Source organism: Phacochoerus africanus, chromosome 1 (assembly GCF_016906955.1).
Source record: "Phacochoerus africanus isolate WHEZ1 chromosome 1, ROS_Pafr_v1, whole genome shotgun sequence".
Classification (NCBI taxonomy): domain Eukaryota; kingdom Metazoa; phylum Chordata; class Mammalia; order Artiodactyla; family Suidae; genus Phacochoerus; species Phacochoerus africanus.
This window is the reverse complement of record NC_062544.1, coordinates 120,148,861-120,169,519: the sequence shown is the minus strand read 5'-3', so window position 1 is coordinate 120,169,519 and position 20,659 is coordinate 120,148,861. Positions and strand designations below refer to the sequence as shown.

Genomic DNA, 20,659 nt, shown 5'->3' with positions numbered 1-20,659 from the left:
GAATTTACAAAAGAATGAAGACTGGGGGACAGACGTGGGCTTCTGTTTGGAATGGAGTCTTTGTGCCTGTTGCTGCACGAAGTGAAATCAATAGGAGCTTTAGAGGCTATGAATGGGGTCAAGCCACTGAGGCCTGTGATCTCGGCGGTCTGCTGTCCATGGCATCAAAGGGCACAGGTGAGGAGGATGTGCTTAGTGGCTGTCCAGAGCGGGCAGTTTGATTTCTGCTCCTATAGAGCATTTGTTTTAAAAAAAAAAAAGAAAAGAAAAGAAAAGAAAAGGCCGACAATGCTCAGTCCCCGCCCCCCCCCCCCCCCGCCACCCCCCGTTTTGGCGGCCCTGCTGTATATGGAATTCCTGGGCCAGGGATCAGACCCAAGCCAGAGTTGCAACCCAAGCCACAGCTATGGCAACGCCAGATCCTTAACCCACTGCCCGGTCAGGGATCAAATCTGCAACCCAGCACTCCCAAGACACTGCTAAACCTGTTGCGCCACCGTGGGAACTCCAACAATTGATTAGTTTTAAGGGCTAAATGAAGGACTGGTCCTAAGGTTTCTAACTCCTGTTCTCGTTGAAGAACCTTATTCATCAAAGGAAGCTTCAAAAGCCACTCTGATTTGAAAATTAAAGGGCCTAGCCATTCCCTGGCCCAGAGGCTTGCATAATGGTTTCCTCTTATCCCAGATGTTCCTAGCTTCAAAAGACAAGCCATTTCCCCCTCATAATCAAAGTCTGAATTTTTCCAAAACACAACTAGAGGTACTTGGAATCCTGGGATATCAGAGTCAAGTCTCCAGACATAACAGCATCCAGAGGAGGAGGGAGGAGGAGGAAGTAGTAGAATTAAAAGCTGTAATGTTTTACTTTTTTTTTGGGTCACAGTATATCTTTCTGAGCAGGACTTAGCCCAGAATACTGCCCAAGTTCCTTAGCATAATGGATACTTTGGTTGCCAATAGGATTCCCTAAAAACTCTCAGAGCCAAAGGTTCCCTGGGTTTTTAGAGATTGCTATAGGACTCTGCGCAGCCATGAGTACATAAGACAATTTTTTTTACAGAGAATAAAGAAGTGGCAAGCCTTAATAAACGGCAGCTGTTATTGTCTCTGCTCACAACAGCAAGTTCTAGAGAAGGACTTTTCCTCACCATGACAGTGAAGGGGCTGTTGGGAATATCAACGCCACCGAAGCGCACGTAGATGACATAGGTGCCTGGCTTGGCGGCCGTGTAGAAAATGTCATAGGTGCCATCCTCATTCTCAATGACATCGGCCTCGGCCTCAGTGCCATCTGGGGTCAGAACCGTGCAGGTCACTTTGCCTTTCCCGGCAGTCTTGGCGTCAACCACAAAGCCCACTTCCTCGCCGGTTTTCACAGTGGAGGCAATGCCAGGACCTGGAGAAATGTGCAGGAGGTCAGCATGAGGGCTTCAGCCCTGGAGGCCCCAGAACAAATCACACACATTTGTGTTGCATCTGTGAACGTCGAACCTTCAACTACCGCCACACAGAGGGATGTCCTAGAGAGCAACCCAACCCCAACCCCGGGAAGCATTCTATCCATTACTTATTAAATAAGGAGTACCTGCAAGTTCTGAATGACCACATGTTAAACCCAGTCTGCCAGCATTCAAGGGTATAGCAATGAAGGTCAACTTTCGTTTGTGTTTTCTTTTTTTTTTTTTATTTTCTAGGGCCACTTCCGCGGCATATGGAGGTTCCCAGGCTAGGGGTCTAATCGGAGCAGTAGCCACTGGCTTATGCCAGAGCCACAGCAACGCAAGATCTGAGCCGCGTCTGTGACCTACACCACAGCTCATGGCAAAGCTGGATCCTTAACCCACTGAGCAAGGCCAAGGATCAAACCCACAACCTCGTGGTTCCTAGTCGGATTCGTTAACCACTGAGCCACAATGGGAACTCTGAAGGTCAATTTTCATTAGCAAACATATACTCAGCCTTTTCTTAAGTGCCAGATAGACACAAAGGTGAGCAAACTATGGTCTCAGCTCCCAAGGTGTGCAAAATCCAATGGGACACCAAGAATGAGAGCTTAGCCTGTGGTGGAAACACTAAGTTACAACAAAACAAAACAAACAAACAAACCCCCAAACCAAAAAAACCCAACAATCATTCTTTAGAGAAGCATCCTGCAGCACATCTATGTAAAAGTCCTAAGAATTTATACCCCAGTATTGCTGCATTGACAAAGGGCTTCCTGAGAAAGGGGAACATGGCTGAATTCTGAAGGCTATGTACTCTTGGCTAGGGAAGAATTACAACTTTTGTCTCTCTCTCTCTCTGTCTCCCTGACTCATGGTGCCTCTTTACTGAGGAGCCATATATCAGGCAGTGCAAAAAAGTGTGAACTAAAAGCACATCGGCCAACAAAAAGCTAAGTATGTAGAAGCAACAGGGAGTAATAAGAACATGTTGAGACAGTGGGTAGTAGAGGGAAGACTGGAGTCTGGCCCTGAATGACAGGATGAGAGCTGGGGCCAAAGGAGGCCCCGGACTGAGCAGAGTATCCTACCTGAGCTGGGCAAGGAAAGAGAGCCTGGAAAGACAGGAGCAGGTCCCCAACACTGACGTGCCCTAAGGTTAGCAAAGACAATCCCGCTGTCCCTGGAACAGCATGGACCTAGAGGGTGGCAGACTGGCCAGTGTTACAAAATTTCTCAATTCTTGTGGTGGGTGAGACAAAAAGGGGCTAGGGGCTAGCTGCCCAATTTACAATCTTGCCATGAAATTCAAAAGATTTTCTCCCTTCAGAATAAGTTGAGGAAGTTCCCATTTTGGTGCAGCAGAAATGAATCCGACTAGAATCCATAAAGATGTGGGTTCAATCCCTGGCCTCACTCAGTGGGTCAGGAATCCAACATTGCTGTGAGCTGTGGTGGAGGCCAGCAGCTGTAGCTCTGGTTAGACCCCCTAGCCTGGGAACTTTCATACAACATGAGTGCAGCCCTAAGAAGAAAGAAAGAAAAAAAAAAAAGATTAAGATGAGATATGAGAAAAAAGAGGACATACCCAGGGTGGATGTTAGTTTAGTTTTATTTAAAGAGAAGCAAATCTGTTTTATTTCAGAAGTCAGGATTCATGGTTTGAAATCTGCTTAAAGCAGCATCAGAGTTGCAAGAGCTGTTTTTAGAAACTGAAAGGCCCATGATATTCAGAGAGTAGCGTTTTACAAATGGTACTGTGATGCTCCAATAGTCCTGGAGAATTCCTGCAAGACTCTGACATAAGTTCTGAGTATGGAGGAAAATCCTAGATCCTTTAATGTGCCATCTATGCATGAAAATCATAAATTTGATGCTTGTCATGAGAGTTGCCATCACAGTTGAAATCTCAACAAATCATCCACTTCAGAAGTAATTATAATAGTTTCCATGTGCCTGGCACTGTGCTAAGCACTATTCATGCTTGACTTCATCTAATCTCTGCAAGAGTCTTATCAAACAGTCTCTGCTCCTTGGAAGAGCTTCTTGAAACTTAAAATGTTCTCTAACAAGATCTTGCATCTAGGTCTGACCAAAGCTAAGAGTGGTTGAGCAGCATCTTGCCCTGATCCCAAAGCTATTACTCAGAAGAGAAGGGCCAGACCTCGGCTTTCTGATGCCAAAACCGATGACACTCCCGACCTTGACCCGCACTCACCTGTGGCCAGGCACTTGCTGGCATCGCCTGTCTGTGTGGCCCGGATGCGATAGGGAGACAAGGGGATGTCATCCCCGCCATAGGTGACCCCAATCATATAGCGTCCAGTCTTATCGGGGATGTAGGTGACGGCATATGTGCCATCTTTATTGTCGTGAACAATGGCCCTTTTGGGTTTTCCCTCTTGGTCCTGAGAATCACATAGAAATGCTATTTAGGATGTAGTCATTGAGATGTAGAAACCATTCAAGGAAAATCTTGACACATTCTGCTCATTAATTAGTGCCTCTAGAGGGAAGAAAAATAATTGCTGGCTTACTACAATTTCTTCTGTGGAGCAACAGGGAGTGGGGGGGTGGGAGAACAGGGAGTCACACAGAGCCCCCTAACACTGTGATGGACAAGGTTAATTTTTAGCCATTCTTCTGCCAAGTGAACAAATAGCTTAAGCTCTAAATCCATTGACATATTGAGAGACAAGGGGACAGGGGCTCCAACCTCTGCACCATCATACACTCTCTCCTCTCTTTACAAATAGGACCATAATTCCTAGCTAGGTGCTCTGTTCCCAAGACTCCACTTCCTAGTATCCTTGGCTGGTAGGTTTAGGCTTGTTGACAAACTTCTGGCAAATGAGAAGAGTGAAGAAGTCTTATGAGTGACTAGTGATGGGGCTGCCTAAGAGAGCTGATTGAGTTGGATGGTCCCCCCTTTCACCTCTGCCTTTCTTCCTCCTTCTGGCCTGCCATGTGGATTGGATGGTCAGAGCACCAGTACCCTCGTGGTCCATGAGGAGACCCCTAGGGACAGAGGCCACACGCGAGGACAAAGGAGCAGAAAGGTGGTGCCTGCTCCCTGATAAGCCATCCAGGCACCTTGCCTAGCCTCTGGGCCACTTTATCAAGAGAGAATTATCCCCTGTGTTTAAGCCATCTTTTTTTTTTTTTTTCTTTCTTTCCTTTTTTGGTTGTACCCTCAAATTATGCAAGTTCCCTGGCTAGGGATCAAACCAGCAACACCACAGAGACTAGCCAGATCATTAGTCCATTGTGCCATGGTGGGAACTTCTAAGCCACCCCCCACCCTTTTTTCTTTTTCTTTTTTTTTTTTTTGTTTTTAGGGCTGTACCCATGGCATATGGAGGTTCCCAGGCTAGGGGTCTAATCGGAGTTACAGCTGCTGGCCCACACCACAGCCACAGCAATGCCCTGATCTGAGCCAAGTCTGTGACCTACACCACAGCTCAGGCAACGCTGGATCCTTAACCCACCAAGTGAGGCCAGGGATCGAACCTGCAACCTCATGGTTCCTAGTTGGATTCGTTTCTGCTGCGCCACAATGGGAACTCCTAAGCCACTTTTTAAAAAAAAAAAATTGTATTAGAGTATAGTTGGTTTGCAATGTTGTGCCAATTTCTGCCATATAGCAAAGTGACCGGGTCTTACATATACATACATTCCCTTTCTTATATCATCTTCCATCATACTCTCTCCAAGAGGTTGGATAGAGTTCTCTGTGCCGAATAGAGAATAAGCAGGACCTCACTGCTTATCCATTCTAAATGTAACAGTTTGCATTACTAACCCCGAACTCCCAGTCCATCTCACTCTCTCCCCTTATCCCTTGGCAACTACAGCCTGTTCTCTGTATCTATGAGCCTGTTTCTATTGGGTAGGTAAGTTCATTTGTGCCATATATATTTTTTATTTTTTTCTTCTAATTTTATTATAGTTGATTTCCAATGTTCTATCAATTTTGTCTATACAACAAAGCAACTCAGTTATACATATATATATTCTTTTTCTCACATTACCCTCCATGTGCCATATATCATATCATATGGTATTTGTCTTTCTCTTTCTGAGTTACTTCACTTGGTATATGAGAATTTCTAGTTCCATCCATGTTGCTGCAATTGGCATTATTTTGTTCTTTTTTATGACTAATATTCCATCATGTATATATACGTGCCACATCTTCCTAATCTACTCGTCTGCCAATGGACAATTAGGTTGTTTCTGCGTCTTGGTTGTTGTGAACAGTCCTGCTATAAACATTCAGGTGCATGTATCTTTTTGAATTCTAAGCCACTTTTATTTGAGTGTTTACTGTAATAGGCAGTAGAACTTAGTCCTAACTAATCCAATGAGGAATTCTGAACATTTAAAAATAAAAACATAAGGAGGTCCTGTTGTGGCACAGCAGAAACGAATCCAACTAGTAACCATGAGGTTCGGGTTCAATCCCTAGCCTTGCTCAGTGGGTTAAGGATCCGGCATTGCCATGAGCTCTGGTGTAAGTCACAGACATGGCTCGGATCCTGCATTGCTGTGGCTGTGGAGTAGGCCAGCAGCTGTAGCTCTGATTAGACCCCTAGCCTGGGAACCTCCATATGCCGCGAGAGCAGCCCTAAAAATCAAATAATCAAAAATAAAAATAAAAACATAAGAATAGATGTAACAGAGAGCAAAATATATGAGTTGCACCAAAATGTGATACTTGGAGCTCTATCTCAGACTTCTCAGGCGTGCGTGTTTGTTCTGCACAATTACTGATGCTCAGGTGGAGAAATTTGGCAAACATCTGCCTGAGATCAGAAATTGGTGATTGAGGAGTTCCTGCCATGGCACAGCAGAAACAAATCCGACTAGGAACAATGAGGTTGCGGGTTTGATCCCTGGCCTTGCTCAGTGGGTTAAGGATCCGGCGTGGCCCTGAGCTGTGGTGTAGGTCGCAGATGAAGCATGGATCTGGCATTGCTATGGCTCTGGCATAGGCCGGCAGCTACAGCTCTGATTAGACTCCTAGCCTGGGAACCTCCCTATGCCATGGGTGCAGCTCTAAAAGGAGAAATAGACAAGAAAGAAGGAAAGAAGGAAAGAAGGAAAGAAGGAAGGAAGGAAGGAAGGAAGGAAGGAAGGAAGGGAGGAAGGGAGGGAGGGAGGGAGGAAAGAAAGAAAGAAAGAAAGAAAGAAAGAAAGAAAGAAAGAAAGAAAGAAAGAAAGAAAGAAAGTAAATTGGTGGTTGAAATCATAGTTCTTTATAGCTGGCCAGGAAATTAGATCTTATTAATGAAGTTTGGCTCCAGAAAATTCACTCAAAATTACCGTTATCTGAACAGCAAGCAGGCCTTCCCCAGCATCTCTGGCATCGATTGCAAACTCCACAGGCAGGCTGGCAGGCACACCATAGGTACTGAGGCCAGGGCCACTGGCAGTCACTTTGCTGGCATCATACGTGGGAAGGACCTTGACCTTAAAGGGACTTGATAGACATATACACACCCCGGTTCAGCATGAATACACTTCAACCCAGTTACATCTGACCTCTCACCTTTGGATTAAGAGGGGGGGGACTTCAACAGCATATAAGGTTTAAGTGCCTTATAGCCGACAGAAATTTATAACCATGTAACCATCATATGAGACCTGCTTTCCCTTAGTGCATTCCATGGGATACAAACTAATTTCCAAATTAATTTGGGAAACATGGAGGTAACACATTTAACCCACTTTTATTACATTAACATAATGATCACCAAAATGGAAAAAAATATTGGAACTTAGGTTTTGATATCTTATCTCATCCTTTTATGTTTTCGATGATGTATGTATGACATATTAGCAAAGTAATACACAAATGTAATTTATAAATTATGCTTTTATACAGAGTAGAGCTAAATGTGTATCAGGGTATAGGTGAAACTTTTTAATCTTAAGTATGGAAAAAGAAAAACCTTTGGCAGCTGTTATGAAGAGTGAGGAGATTATATAATATTTTTATTTTGTATTTTGTCTTTTTAGGGCCACACTTGTGGCATATGGAGGTTTAATCTTAAGTATGGAAAAAGAAAAACCTTTGGCAGCTGTTATGAAGAGTGAGGAGATCATATAATATTTTTATTTTGTATTTTGTCTTTTTAGGGCCACACTTGTGGCATATGGAGGTTCCCAGGCTAGGGGTCTAATTGGAGCTGTAGCTTCTGGTCTACGCCAGAGCCCACAGCAATGTGGGATCCGAGCCACATCTGCAACCTACACCACAGCTCACGGTAATGCTGGATCCTTAACCCATTGAGCAAGACCTGCAACCTCATGGTTCCTAGTCAGATTTGTTAACCACTGCGCCATGACAGGAACTCCAAGGCTAGTGTATTTTAATATCTGTGTGGAGCATGCAGGTTCTCAGGGATGCTGATTTGATGGATGGGTGGATGGATAGGTAAATGAGTGGACAGATGGGTGTGAAGGAAGATGGGTGGATGAATGGAGGGTGGGCAGGCAGAGCAGTGCTGTCAATCCTGCAGGGGGAGTGTGGGGCCTGAGGCTGGTTTGGACCCCTTCCCTAAGTGTTAGGAGCTTACCTACGAGGGATCTCTTCATCAGCGTATTTAACAGAGACCATATAAGGCCCCTCCTGGGATGGGGTGTAGGTCACCGTATGTGTGCCATCCCCATTGTCCACCACATTCACTGGCTCCACCAGGCCTGAGAACAGAGAGGAGAGGTCTGAGGAACTGGCTGGCCTCCCCTTCATTCCACCCTGGGCTGAGTTAAAAAAACGATCACATTAATTCCTGAGAGCTATTGGTTTCCAGTGATGAGTGAGTAACACAAAGGCAAGCAGGCTATAATCAGAGGCCTAAGAAATCACAGGAGATAGGATCCCCAATTCACAGTTGCAGGAATGACCCTAAGAGACACTTTGAGCTTCTTGGCTGAAGTACACTCAGTTAGACTTAGAGTATAATTAAGGAGACTGCCTGCACTTGTTGCTGGAGGGTGTATGGTAAAGATGCATGTTGCAGGCATGCTATATATAGCCTTTCAAGCTGGTTAGGCATGCTTGGGATATGGCAATTTTACTCCACAGCTGAGAAAGGGCCAAAGACTCCAGAACTCTGAACGGCAAAATTTAACCAATAGGCTGGTCAGTCAAGACTTGTAGCCATCTGTGAGCAAAGACCACTATGGTGCCAGCATGCTGGTAGAAGTACAGGTGCAGGTACAGGGCAGGTGAGGGTGCCAATCTTATGGGGGTCAGAGGGCTCTCGATGTGATGGCAGTGGGGAATGGTTAGAGAGTATGTCAAAGCATAATCAAGGCATGCATTAGGTTGGTAGATTCTAGATCCTAGTTCTGAACATGAGTGTCAAGGATAGGTCAACCGAAAAGCAGATTCATCAATGTATGGCATTCTTATTAAGCAAAGCAGATGAAGCAGGTACTAAGCAGTTTCAGAGGTAAGGCCAGCAAGAGGCTTACATAAATCAGAGCAGCAGCCAATAGGAAAATGCAAACCTGTCTCCATAAAGTCACCCTTCAGGTCACGTTTAAAGAACTCTGAAATGGCTTTCAAGGGGCTGCGCCTTGACTGGGAATCCGTCTCAACAGCTAAAATTAAAAGGCTGTTATTTCAGAGTACTCCATAATAGAGTTATGTATCTAAGGAAATCTTTTCTCTATTTTGGCACCCCCTGCTCTGCCCTCTCACCCTCTTGCCCTCCCTCCAACCCCAGGTCTTAGAAGATCAGTAATTCTGTGCAATCAGATTCCAGGCCTATGACTTCATTTCCCCCAAACCACTTTGGCCCTGAGCTTCAAAGGACATAACCTCTTGCTGAACCCCATTAAGGAGAAAGTTCCTCTTCAAAGAAGGAAGCCCTCATTTGTCATTACAGTGAAGCCAAGAACATCACTGAGAAAAAAGTCTATATAATTTAAGGTATTAGGCGGAGAAGGGGCCATTTTAAATTCTGGAAAAGAAAGTGTGGTCACCTACTGAAAAAGGTAAATTTTAACGTATGGCAGGGCTTTGGCCCAAAATGCCCTGTGTCAGCCTTACCCAACCCAAACTCCAGGCTGCGAAAGGGCAGGCCAAATTGCCAACAAAGCCCATTCCCCAAGAGAACCTCTCTCTTCAGGGAGTGGGGACAACAACACAGGTATGTGCCACACGGGCTGAGTATTGGTCATTTGCGGAAATTTTGGATATGCACCCGTGTGAGCTCTAAGGCAACTTGAAGAGAGTCATCACCTCCCAATCCACCACCCACCCAAATCCAGACCCACCCCGGCCACCTCACAAATGATGAAACACATAATGAAGCAGTTCCAATCATTTTACATGTGAGAGCCCCAAAACTACTTGCTTCATCTCACTACTTAAAAAGAAAATAAATAAATAAATACAATACTTACAGTCATATTATTAAATGGGGGAAAAGACAGGCCACTAGAAAAATAACAGGTCTGCCTATTTTTTAAGCATAAACTACTGTTTAGTTAACACATGGAACAATTAAGTGATTTAAGAAATTTATTTTATTTTTAATTTTTTTGGTCTTTTGTCTTTTTCGGCCTACACTTGCAACATACGGAGGTTCCCAGGCTAGAAGTCGAATTGGAGCTGTAGCCACCAGCCTACACCACAGCCACAGCAATGTGGTATCCGAGCCATGTCTGTGATCTACACCACAGCTCAAGGCAACACCAGATCCTTAATCCACTGAACAAGGCCAGGGATCAAACCTGTGTCCTCATGGATACTAGTCAGGTTCATTAACCACTGAGCCGCGATGGGAACTCCTTTTTTTTTTTTTTTTTTTTTTTAAGTTCATGACCAAACTCAAAAGCAAACTGCCTGCTCTGGGTCATGGTTGCTCCCATCTGGGGCAGGTAAGTGTCAGCAGGAAGGCAGGATGTGTACTTACCTCGTGGGCCCAAGACTCTCACTTCCAGGGGGGCCAGGCCAGCCTTGCTGCTGTCCACCGTGAAGGACTGTAAGATGCGAGCTCGGACACCAGAGCCCAGGCCAGGGCCAGCAATCTTGACCTTGCTGGGGTCCACAACATCCTTCACGGGAACCCTGAAGGGGCTGCCTAAAATAGAAGTCATGGGATTCTAAGTACAGCTCACTTCGTGCCTGGAGACCCATCTTGCGTGCATCCAGAATTGTATTATTGCTCTACCCAGGCCCTTGGTTATACCGGCCCCAGTCAGCTCCTCCTGCCTTGCTGTGTGTGCACCTACTATGTGCAGAGGTAGTACCAGGTGCTGGGCCCAGGAGTGGTTACTAGCCCTCCTGGAACCAGGATACAGGAGAAAGATGAGGTAAGCAAGTCACTATAATATTGTATACTACAGATGTTGGGGACATGTACCAAGTGTTGCTGGAAAACTCAGAAGGGAATGAATCTAGTCTACAGGAGACCAGAGGAAGCTTTCCAATATCATCTGAGATATAAGACTGAGCAAGGATCACCCAGGAAGCAGAGAAGGATTTCAAGCTGAGGGATCAACATGTGCAAAGGCCGGAAGGTACAGGAGAAGACAGGGTGTTGAAAAAACTGAAGGAGGATACTGAGTGGTGGAAAGAAGGCGTAAAGAGAACTGCAGAGAGGTAGGCAGGCTGTGCAGCCTAAGCCAACATCCTCTCCCACCAACAGCTCCTTGGGGACCCTGGGAATCCTGTCCCTGCAACACATTCAGCAACCCCGCCCCCCACAACACATACAAAACAGCACCTTCTGGCCGGAGGTAAAGCCTTGCTTTTTCCCATCCTCCTGCATGGCTGATCCCACACCTGACACTGGGGCCCTCTGGCTGTGGGTATTGATTTTAAGCACCGATGAATCATGGAAAATGCAGGGAGATTGGGATTTGTGGGAAAAGCTCTAAACACAGCCAAGGGCTGGGCCAGGACCATCATGGATTCTGGATTCCAAGAAGGACAAATGAGGCCCTCCCCAAGAGGCGAACCAGAAACAGGAGCCACAATACCCTGAGCACCATGCCTCAGGCTGCCAAATCCATCACCAAGGGGCAGCATGCCTCTCTTGCAGAAATCCACACACTTCCCATGAATCCTGGCAAGGTTAGTGATGTCTAACTGCCAGGACCATATAAGCCAAGGTCTCTCTCCTTAGCATGTGTGAGTTTGTACTTTGTAGACTCAAGGGTAGTAAACAACAAAGACCATACAAACAACCAAGACTCTAGCTTTTTAACAGAAGTTGGGCTTCAGTGGCATCTGGTTTTTCAGCTAAGTGAAATAAATGGCTGACCTTGGCAAAGACAAGCACCACATTTCATGCCAGAGTTTAGTGAAACAAAAGGGAGCTTTCTTTCATAGACACAATCGAGGATTTCATTGTCAATAGGTGACAGCAATGAAACACCTCTGAGGCCAATTTCCAAGTCAGAGCCTCCAATGGAAATTGTCTAAACTTAGCATGAGAGTAGCCAAGAACCGACAACTTCAAGTCCAGAGTGGATTTGAAGTCCATTCGCCTGTTCTGTGCCCCAGGCAGACAGGATCAGTCAATCACAGCAGCCCTTCTTCCTGATGCACTCATCCCAGTCGATCCAGTGGTTGAGACAGCCACCACCAACAGACCACAGCTGACCCACCAGGGGAAACCAATGTGCCATTGTTGGTAAGAGAGGACACCTTGTTAAAAATAACCTCACTATGGGTTTGTGTCAGGCCAGGAAAAACTGGGCTAATATTTAACCAACCAGAATTCCTATGAAAGCAAATTAGAAGCTACCAAGCTGCTAAATATTTCACAGTAGAACCTTATGTGTTACTTTCGCTATGAAGACTGACACTAAGATAACCAACTTTATTGAATGGCTCTGCCTGGGGAAATTCTGGGTCCAGGAGAAGTTGGTATTTGGCTCTGGGAGGCGACAGAGCCTGAAAGTTAAAAAAGGAGTCACCCTTTACATCTGATGAGAAATTATCAAATGGGCCCGTTTCTGTTGTTATGCCATTTGCTTTAAGCACATGGGTCAGCCACAGGGGCTCAACCTCTCACCCACTTCTGCAAGGGGAATTCCAAAGTTAAGGGCATCCAACAGACTTTCTCAATAAGATCAAAATAGTTGTGTTGCTTCCACAATCAGGAGATACTCATCTCTACTGCGACCTGCCTGGTGGGAGCCACCAGCTCATCTCCCTGGAGACAGCCTTCCACCCATTTTCCTAGCTGTACCCTCCCATCCCACAAACTGCCAGGTCAAAAAACTCCAAAAGGTCCCCTTGGCTCTGCAGTGTCACCAATCCCTACTCTCTTTCCTTATCAACAGTGGACAGGAAGTTCAAAGAGGGCAGGAGTTTGGTCTTGTCCATGGCTGAATCCCCCCGATGAATGATTACAGGAATTAAAAAAAATCTGTATTGAAAGAGTGACAAGGCCAAGTGTGATGGGAAATGTTTCATTAAATGAATTCAGGCTTTAAGGAACATTAGAATAGAACTAACATGTGCTGAAGGTCAATGCTTTCCAATCAATGTGAGGAAGGAGGAGGGAGTTTGAGTGCATTTGCACGTGCTAAGGACAGAGTGCAGACAGAATCAAAAAAGAAAGTGTGTGGTTAGCGGACACTCTGGGCTCCTAGAAGTCCATCCAGAAACCCAAAAGTAGGGCCCTCAGCCTGCCCCTCCTTCTCTCAGTCTCACCTGGCCTCACAGCCTTCAGAACAACACTGAGCCTTCACAGGCTCAACCTGCTCTTGACCTGAGACAAGGCATAAGCTGACTCAGAAGCAGACCTCAAGTCCTTAGACTTGTGTCCCCACCAAACCACACCCTCATCTACCCTTCTAGATGTGAGGTGGGCAGCAATGCTTTATTAAATCAACAAAACTAGAATCTATGGAGATTCTCCTGCTGGAGCATGAAAGCTGAAGAGCCTTTCACTATTTAAGTTACACATATTTTTTTAACTGTTTGAATCATTGATAGCCCTGGTTCTCAACTAGGGATGCTTTTGTCCCCTAGTGCATGTTTGGCAGTATCTGAGACATTTTTGGTTGTCACAAAATGTGCTACAAAAATACCCTACAATGCACAGGAAATTATTATTATACCTATTTTATAGTAAGTATACATACTTCAATAGAAATTAATAATTAAGAATTTGAGTCTGTGTGGCTTTATCCGCTACCAGGACTGTCGATGGAAAACAGAAAACATGTGTGTATAAGATGAACTAACCACAAAATGAAGTAGAGATTTTGAACTTTGTAAAGACTCAGCTTTCCTTTAAATTAAGATCTAGGTCGTCCAACATGTGAAGAACCATTCTCAGTGAAAACTCCAAGCCAATGCTTTTTTGTCATACTACTGGTCCTCTTAGGAGTTAGGATTCTCTTGGAGATGCAGCCCTAAAGGAAAATTCTTCCTCTGCAACTATTGCAAATACCAGGCAGTATTTTCCCATTCAGAGATAAGCAAAATTTAACCTGCTTTCATGTAAAAATCTATTATTCTTTGGGCTCCTTTCAGAAGGATAGCTTACCAGGGATGTGGGCTCCTCCATAGGTGATATTCACATCATAATCTCCTGGGGCAAAGGGGATGTACTCAGCACTACAGCTGCCATCTTTGTTGTCTCTGCAGTTTATCTTCGACTCAGACGGTCCCTCAACAGTTATGCCAAGACCCCCAATTCCTGCCCCTCTGCAAAGTGCAGAAAAGAAAGCCAAGTTGTACTAGTGGTGCCGGTATGCTTATTTACAAATTTAAGATCCCTCTATAACCTATCCCATGTAGTCAACCACACTCAACTACTGTGACAGCTGTCATACGGGGAATTTCTTAACAGAGTAATATAAAATAATATAAATAAAAATAGCTTTGAAATCTCCTTTCCAATGCTTATCCTTCAGTTGTTTTTCTTGTTGCATTGGCTTGGTCTGAAAGTACAAATCAGGTATGTGACTTGTGAGCGGTTTAAATAAGAATACTTCTAATATTTCAGGAAAATACGAAATTGGCTCTATATTTCTGCATTATCAAGTTAAGGAGCGTCAACAAGCCCTGATTTGCTCAGCAGTTTTATGGATATTATCAAGTGCTTTTTGGCACTTTTTAAAGCATACTTGGTCTTTCTCTGTAATACATATCTCTATGAAGAAAATGCCTCACATGTGATTAAAAAAAAAAAGAAAATTCTCAAAAGCCAGGAGACCATGACACATATGTAAGATACATCCACAATTTTTTTTTTTTTCTTTTTACAGCCGTACCTGTGGCATGTGGAAGTTCCCAGGCTAGGGGACAAAACAGAGCTGTTGCTGCCGGCCTATGCCACAGCCACAGCCATGCGGGATCCAAGCTGCATCTGTGACCTAAACCACAGCTTTCGGCAATGCCTGATCCTTAACCCACTCCACTGAGTGAGGTAAGGGGTTGAACCTACATCCTCATGGATACTATGTCAGGTTCTTAACCCGAGGAGCCACAATAGAATTCCAATGCATAAAACTTCTTGAGAGCAGTTAACTATCTAGAGCTACATCTTTTTTACCATCAGCACACAGATCCCAGGGCCTTGCTTACTTGGTGACCATGGTGAGGACACAGGGTTTATTGACACAGAGACCCCAGGGCTTTGCTTACCTGGTAACCACGGTGAAGACATTGGGTTTGTTGGTAAAGGCCTCTTTCAATCCAGGTCCTTGAGCTTGAACCCGGGATGGCTGGCAGCCTTCGGTTACAGCCACTTTGAAGGGACTGTTTGGGATGGGCACATCATCGTATGTCACCTCCACTACATGGAGGCCTGTCGAAAACAACATGCAGAAATACATTTGCGTACGAGTCACCAATTTGTGGGCAGTGACACTCTAGAGCTCAGGTCTACGTGCTATGCCATGTTATCTGAGAAGCACACATTAAACAGCAATGTTGGTACGATTTGATTTTGAAAAGCCACAAATTTGTTCACTTGGCAGTCACATACCACTCCCCCGACATACACACAGAAGGACTCTCCTTCGAGCCAATGTCACTGAGTCTGCGTTCAAGTCAGTCATTTGAAACACTATCCTGGTCTGAAAAAACTCTATCTGGTTACTAACCAAAATACAAAGAGAAACTTGTGAAATACAATAGAAAAGCATCCACGAAAAGAGACTGAAAATTTGTACCTCAGAATGTTTAGGGATTCTATATTTAAGTAATGAGGAGATAGATGGTGCTTTTATTTTTTTCTTTATGCTTTGACGATGTATCAAAACTTTTAATCATGCCTGATATTCAGCAAAGAAGTTAACTATGTTAAAAAAAAATTGTACAAGTGAGCAACACGCCATGACATCACCATAAGCTGCTCCAATGAGGCTGAAGATAAACCCAGCCCAAGTGTCACACCATATGGCCAGCATGCCAGGCACTGAGCAGACAGGGAGCTCTATTGGGAAGGGGAGGTCCTCACATTTCCCTGTCACTGTGCACGTGCTTCAGCAGAGACGGGCAAAGCACATGAGGCAGGAGTTAGCTTCAGCCACGGGGAAGCCCAGTGAGCTCTGAACAAGGTCATGTTCCAAGCAGAAGTCAACTCACCCTTCTCGAAGGGTGTGTATTCCACCTGGTAGGTCCCATCAGCATTGTCTGTGACAAAACACTCCGTGGAGGCCCCCGAGGGGTTGGCAATGTGGGCCTTGATGTGGTCGCCCCCAACCTGCGTCAGGGGTCGTGAGTCAACCGTGAAGTCGGTGGTGGCTTCACGAAACACATCTGCAGAATAATCACACTGGTGAGAACATTGCCAACACATTGGACCCAGGGGCAAATGCGAGAGCCAAGATTCTCAGCACTTTAGAACACATTGTTTGGTTTCAGAGACAGCAAACTATTGGTTTATCTGACTCAAAATCAGGAATACTAAAAGCCGCCTTACCCCCAAACCCCTGGCAAAAGAAGCTTCTTGCAGGGCACCCTTGGCCGAGTGACAACCCAACACCTGCACACTGCTTGGGACGAAGTTGGGATCAGGACAGGTTAAAGGGTAAAGACAGATAGCACGTGTGGTATTAGCCAGCAGCACATTTTAAACCTTTTTCAAGTAAGTGCCAAAAATGCACTTTTTCCTACATAAAAACCAGGATTCCTAGTTTTACCAGGGAAAAGAAGGAGGGGGGAGTGGCAGGTAGAAATCTGCTGACAGTGCTGGGAACATGAAGAAAAAAAAAGGCGGGGTCCTCACCCCCTTGGCTTTGGTCCCCAATCTCCCACTCCCTGATGCAGAGGCTGCAGGTGAGTTTTCCTCTACCTGACCTGACCCCATAGGTGAGGGAGTTTGTAGCCCTCTCTGGAATTTCTGCTGAGTCCCCTATCACATTGGCAGCCTCTTTCTTTCTCAAGAAACTCACCTTTTCCTTCAATTCCTGGCCCAAAGACTTTGACCCGGCTGGTGTCCACGGCGGGCTCCACCTTGACCCTGGCGGGGAAGTGCGGCACCAGCTCACCACCATACTTCATGGTCAGTGTGTACATGCCCGCAGTCAGGGGCACGTAGGTCACCGCGTAGGTGCCGTCTTTGTTGTTCTCAATACAGACTTCTGCTTTTGCTCCCGAGTCGGAGACGGCCTCCAGGCCCAGGGTCCCTGGCCCCGCTTCTGAACAGTCCACGCTAAGCAGCCCAGCCTCGCCCACTTTCCCATGCTCAAGCCCTGGGCCTGACGCCACGACTTTAGAGGGGTCGAATGGCATTTCAATGTCGGCTTTGAAAGGAGAACCAGGTATGTGGACTTCTTCAAAGAGGATGTTGACGAAGTACTCCCCGGGCTTTGTGGGTAGGTAGGAGACGGAGCAGGTCCCATCACCATTGTCCGAGCATTCGATTTTGGCCTCGCATGGACCTTCCACGGTTAAGCCCAAACCTCCAGTTCCAGCTCCTTTGGTGTCGATGGTGAACTCAGCAGGCTTCCCCACAAGACCACCTTCAAGGCCGGGACCATGCGCCTTCACCTATTTGAATAAAGAATACATGTCAGACTCTGCATGATGCTGCTATCACTTTCAACACCCAAGCCTGCAATCAGTTCTGAGCTGCCTCTGGATGAAGCGGTCCTCATCCCTGGGCCTAACTTGTGTCACACTCCCATTAGAGTTGTAACACACAGCGGATGCTGCAAATGGCTGGGGAGGGCACAGCAGAGGCGTGCCTTCCCTCTCTTCTGCCAGGCTCGGTTCAAGGGCTGGAGCTGGACACCTAACATTCAGTCCAACAGACACGCTCAGGTTTCCTGGCTCGAGCACTGGTAGAGTGGCTTTCATGGACCTTGCTGTAGCTGTGGTTGCTATACCTCCCTCAACAAATTCTGCATAATAAAAAACTGACCTGGTGAATCCATGTCATTCTATGTTTGCCCTGATCCAAAGAGTGTACAACACCAAGAGTGGACCCTAATGTAAACTACGGACTTTGGGTGACAATGATGTTGATATATGTTCATCAGTTACAACAAGTCAGAACTTGGGTTGGGGTGGGGGTGGTATCGGGGAGGTTAAACCTGATGGGAGGAAGGAGGTATGTGGGAAATCTCTGTGCCTTCCTTTCTATTTTACTATGAACTTAAAATTGTTCTGCAGAATAAAATCTAATTAACAACAAAACCAAAACCAAAAAACCCTAAGAGTTCCTGGTGTGGCTCAGCGGGTTAAAAACCTGATTAGTATCCATGAGGATGCAGGTTCGATCCCTGGCCTTGCTCAGTGTGTTAAAGATCTGCTATTGCTGCAAGCTGTGCCATAGCAGATGTGGCTCAGATCTAGTGTTGCCACGGCTGTGGCATAGGCTGAAAGCTACAGCTCCAATTTGACCCCTGGCCCTCGAACTTCTATATGCTGCAGGTACAGCCATAAAACAAAAAAAAAATAAATAAATAAACAAAACCCCAACTAAAATTTTTAGAAGAGAGGGGATGAAGCTTTCATCTCTGGTTCAACAAATAAGACAGTTTTTGTAGGATTCATGCCATTAGGGACACTGGGAATATGCTAAAACCCTTGATTTGAGGCTCCTGGGAGTAAAAGAGAATGAAAATAGTATATTTTTTACACTGCATTATAATCGCTTGTGCAGGGTAAGCTCACTGTGTGTGCCTGACTTCAGACTGAGGCCCCCATACCCACCATCTCACCTCACCCTTACAGGCTCACTTGAAGCTGACAAATGAAGGACCAGAGACCCTCACCGAAGCCTGACAGCCACAGCATGAGGAGGTGTAGGGGTTTGCAGGAGAGAGAACTCTGGTCAACCACTGAGAACTGACTGTCAGCACAAAGCCATCTTCTTTTTTTTTTGTTTTATTTTTTTAGGGCCATACCTGCAGCATATGGAAGTTCCCAGGCTGGGGGCCGAATTGGAGCTACAGCTGCTGATCAACACCACAGCCACAACAACGGTGGATCTAAGCCATGCCTGTGACTTACACCACAGCTCACGGCAATGCCAGATCCTTAACCCACTGAGCAGGACCAGGGATTGACCCCACATCCTCATGGATACTAGTTGACCTCATTACTGCTGAGCAACAACAGAAACTTCTGACAACCTTTAAAGGTCTTCGCCAGGCAGAACCAGAGAAGGATTAACTGAAGTGTTATATCTGCCAACAGAGGTCAAGTTCTGGAAGAAAAAGGAAAGCTGACCTTGGTGGGATCAGGCGGCAGTGAGGCCTCCACCATGTAAGGGCTCCCAGGCACAGGGTGTCCATCGTAGGTCACATCGACAGCGTACAGCCCCTCCTCCCGGGGTATGAACTTGGCCGTGCTGCTCTCCCGGCCCGCCACGGGCGCCACCAGACATGGCACGACCTTCCTCGAGGGGCTCAGGATCGTCACGTCCAGCTTCCCCTGGCCTCCAGCCCCTCTGGTGTCAATGGCGAACTCCTGATCCTTCCCAACTTCGACTCCTAGCAAAGGGAAACAAGCCAAAGGGATGAGCTGGCCCAGCAGCAAAACCACCAAGAGCAGTGATGGTTCCTTGGACATGTTTTCTCAGCTTCCACGACAATTCATGGCTGATGCAGAACAAGAGGCAAGACTGGGTGAGAATTATCAGCCTCAATAACAACTATCAGAGTGCTCTTTCCTTACCAGAGTGAGATGACACATCATCTCTAATTTTCATCACAACCCTACAGAGGACTTATTAGTAACCAAGGGATTTAACAGATGGAGAAACTAAGGCTCAGATGGCTTAAGTGATTTGTCTGGGGGTACATATCTAGCAGACTACAAAGCTGGGACTCAAATCTAAACTGACATGACCCCATGAACTGCAGTAACTCATAACCTGACAGCTGTCCTCTTCTTTACTTACTTTTGGTGTTAACTTTATATCAAAACACTCCCAGGAGCCAATGTTTTATTTACTAACTCTTGGCAGCACATTCAAACCTGCAGCCAAGAAGGTAAAAGTCACAGAACTGGCCAATGCAGGGGCATGGAAGCAAGTCTGGACTGCTGAGAACTGACTCCCTGTACCGTGTTGATACTTGAAAGGTCTCTGCAAAGCAGGGCTACAGAAAACCCATGTGTTACATTTGATCAAAACAAGGAAGGACTTGAACCAAATCAAAAGCACTGGGAGCCTAGGGCCCACTGCCACCACCCTCCCCCTGCCCCTGAGGAAATCCTGACTTGGGCAATCCAGGGACTGTCAAGATCAACAGTGCCAAGCCATAAGCAAAAAGGCCTTGGAGCTCCACATCCCAAAGCCTTCCTAAGTGACATAGTGCTTGTCCCAGTCTAGAGTCAAAACGATTGGTGGCTTGGAGAAAGGTGTTAACAAGGGGACACGTGAAGAGCTGGACTGTGACTGTTCTTATTTAGGCTCAGAGCTGGCTGCTCCCCAGGGACAAAAGCCAGCCTAGAGCTCTTGCTTCAGAGCCCCTGGAGCTGGCCTCACTCACAACATGTACATTTTGGTCAGAGGGCATCGAAGGTGCTCACCAAGGATCCCACTGAGACCTGGAGAAAAACTCACAGGTTGAATAAGAGGCTTGCCCTAAGGTATGCACTGATCATACCGAATTTGACTCTCAGGTGCAGCCAGGCTGGGGCCACTCGGCAGCTAATGCCAATGAGAAGATGTAAGTGTGAACATTCTCCAAGATACACTGATGCAAGAAGGCAGGCCAGAGACATACTGGTATAGCAGGGTAACTTTAATGCAAAATAAACATTGCTGAATGCTT

At 46.0% G+C, this 20,659-nt stretch overlaps 1 protein-coding gene across 6 annotated transcripts in view; it reads right to left on the bottom strand.

Annotated features, from left to right (window-relative positions):
* FLNB (filamin B) overlaps positions 1-20,659 on the bottom strand; it is a 150,699-nt gene that overhangs the window by 32,325 nt on the left and 97,715 nt on the right. For 3 of the 6 annotated variants that reach the window (XR_007134493.1, XM_047777889.1, XM_047777847.1), the window contains exons 20-30: positions 19,110-19,372; positions 16,826-17,423; positions 16,017-16,190; positions 15,072-15,234; positions 13,969-14,129; positions 10,375-10,542; positions 8,963-9,055; positions 8,026-8,149; positions 6,770-6,926; positions 3,663-3,852; positions 1,151-1,398 (exon numbers count right to left, since the gene is read on the bottom strand). Coding sequence is in view for 5 of the 6 variants with exons in the window: in XM_047777889.1 (XP_047633845.1) it covers positions 1,151-1,398; positions 3,663-3,852; positions 6,770-6,926; positions 8,026-8,149; positions 8,963-9,055; positions 10,375-10,542; positions 13,969-14,129; positions 15,072-15,234; positions 16,017-16,190; positions 16,826-17,423; positions 19,110-19,372 (2,339 nt within the window). In the remaining variant the exon portion in view is untranslated. The remainder of the gene's footprint in view (positions 1-1,150; positions 1,399-3,662; positions 3,853-6,769; positions 6,927-8,025; positions 8,150-8,962; positions 9,056-10,374; positions 10,543-13,968; positions 14,130-15,071; positions 15,235-16,016; positions 16,191-16,825; positions 17,424-19,109; positions 19,373-20,659) is intronic. The other 3 variants (XM_047777856.1, XM_047777866.1, XM_047777875.1) reach the window with 1 other exon arrangement.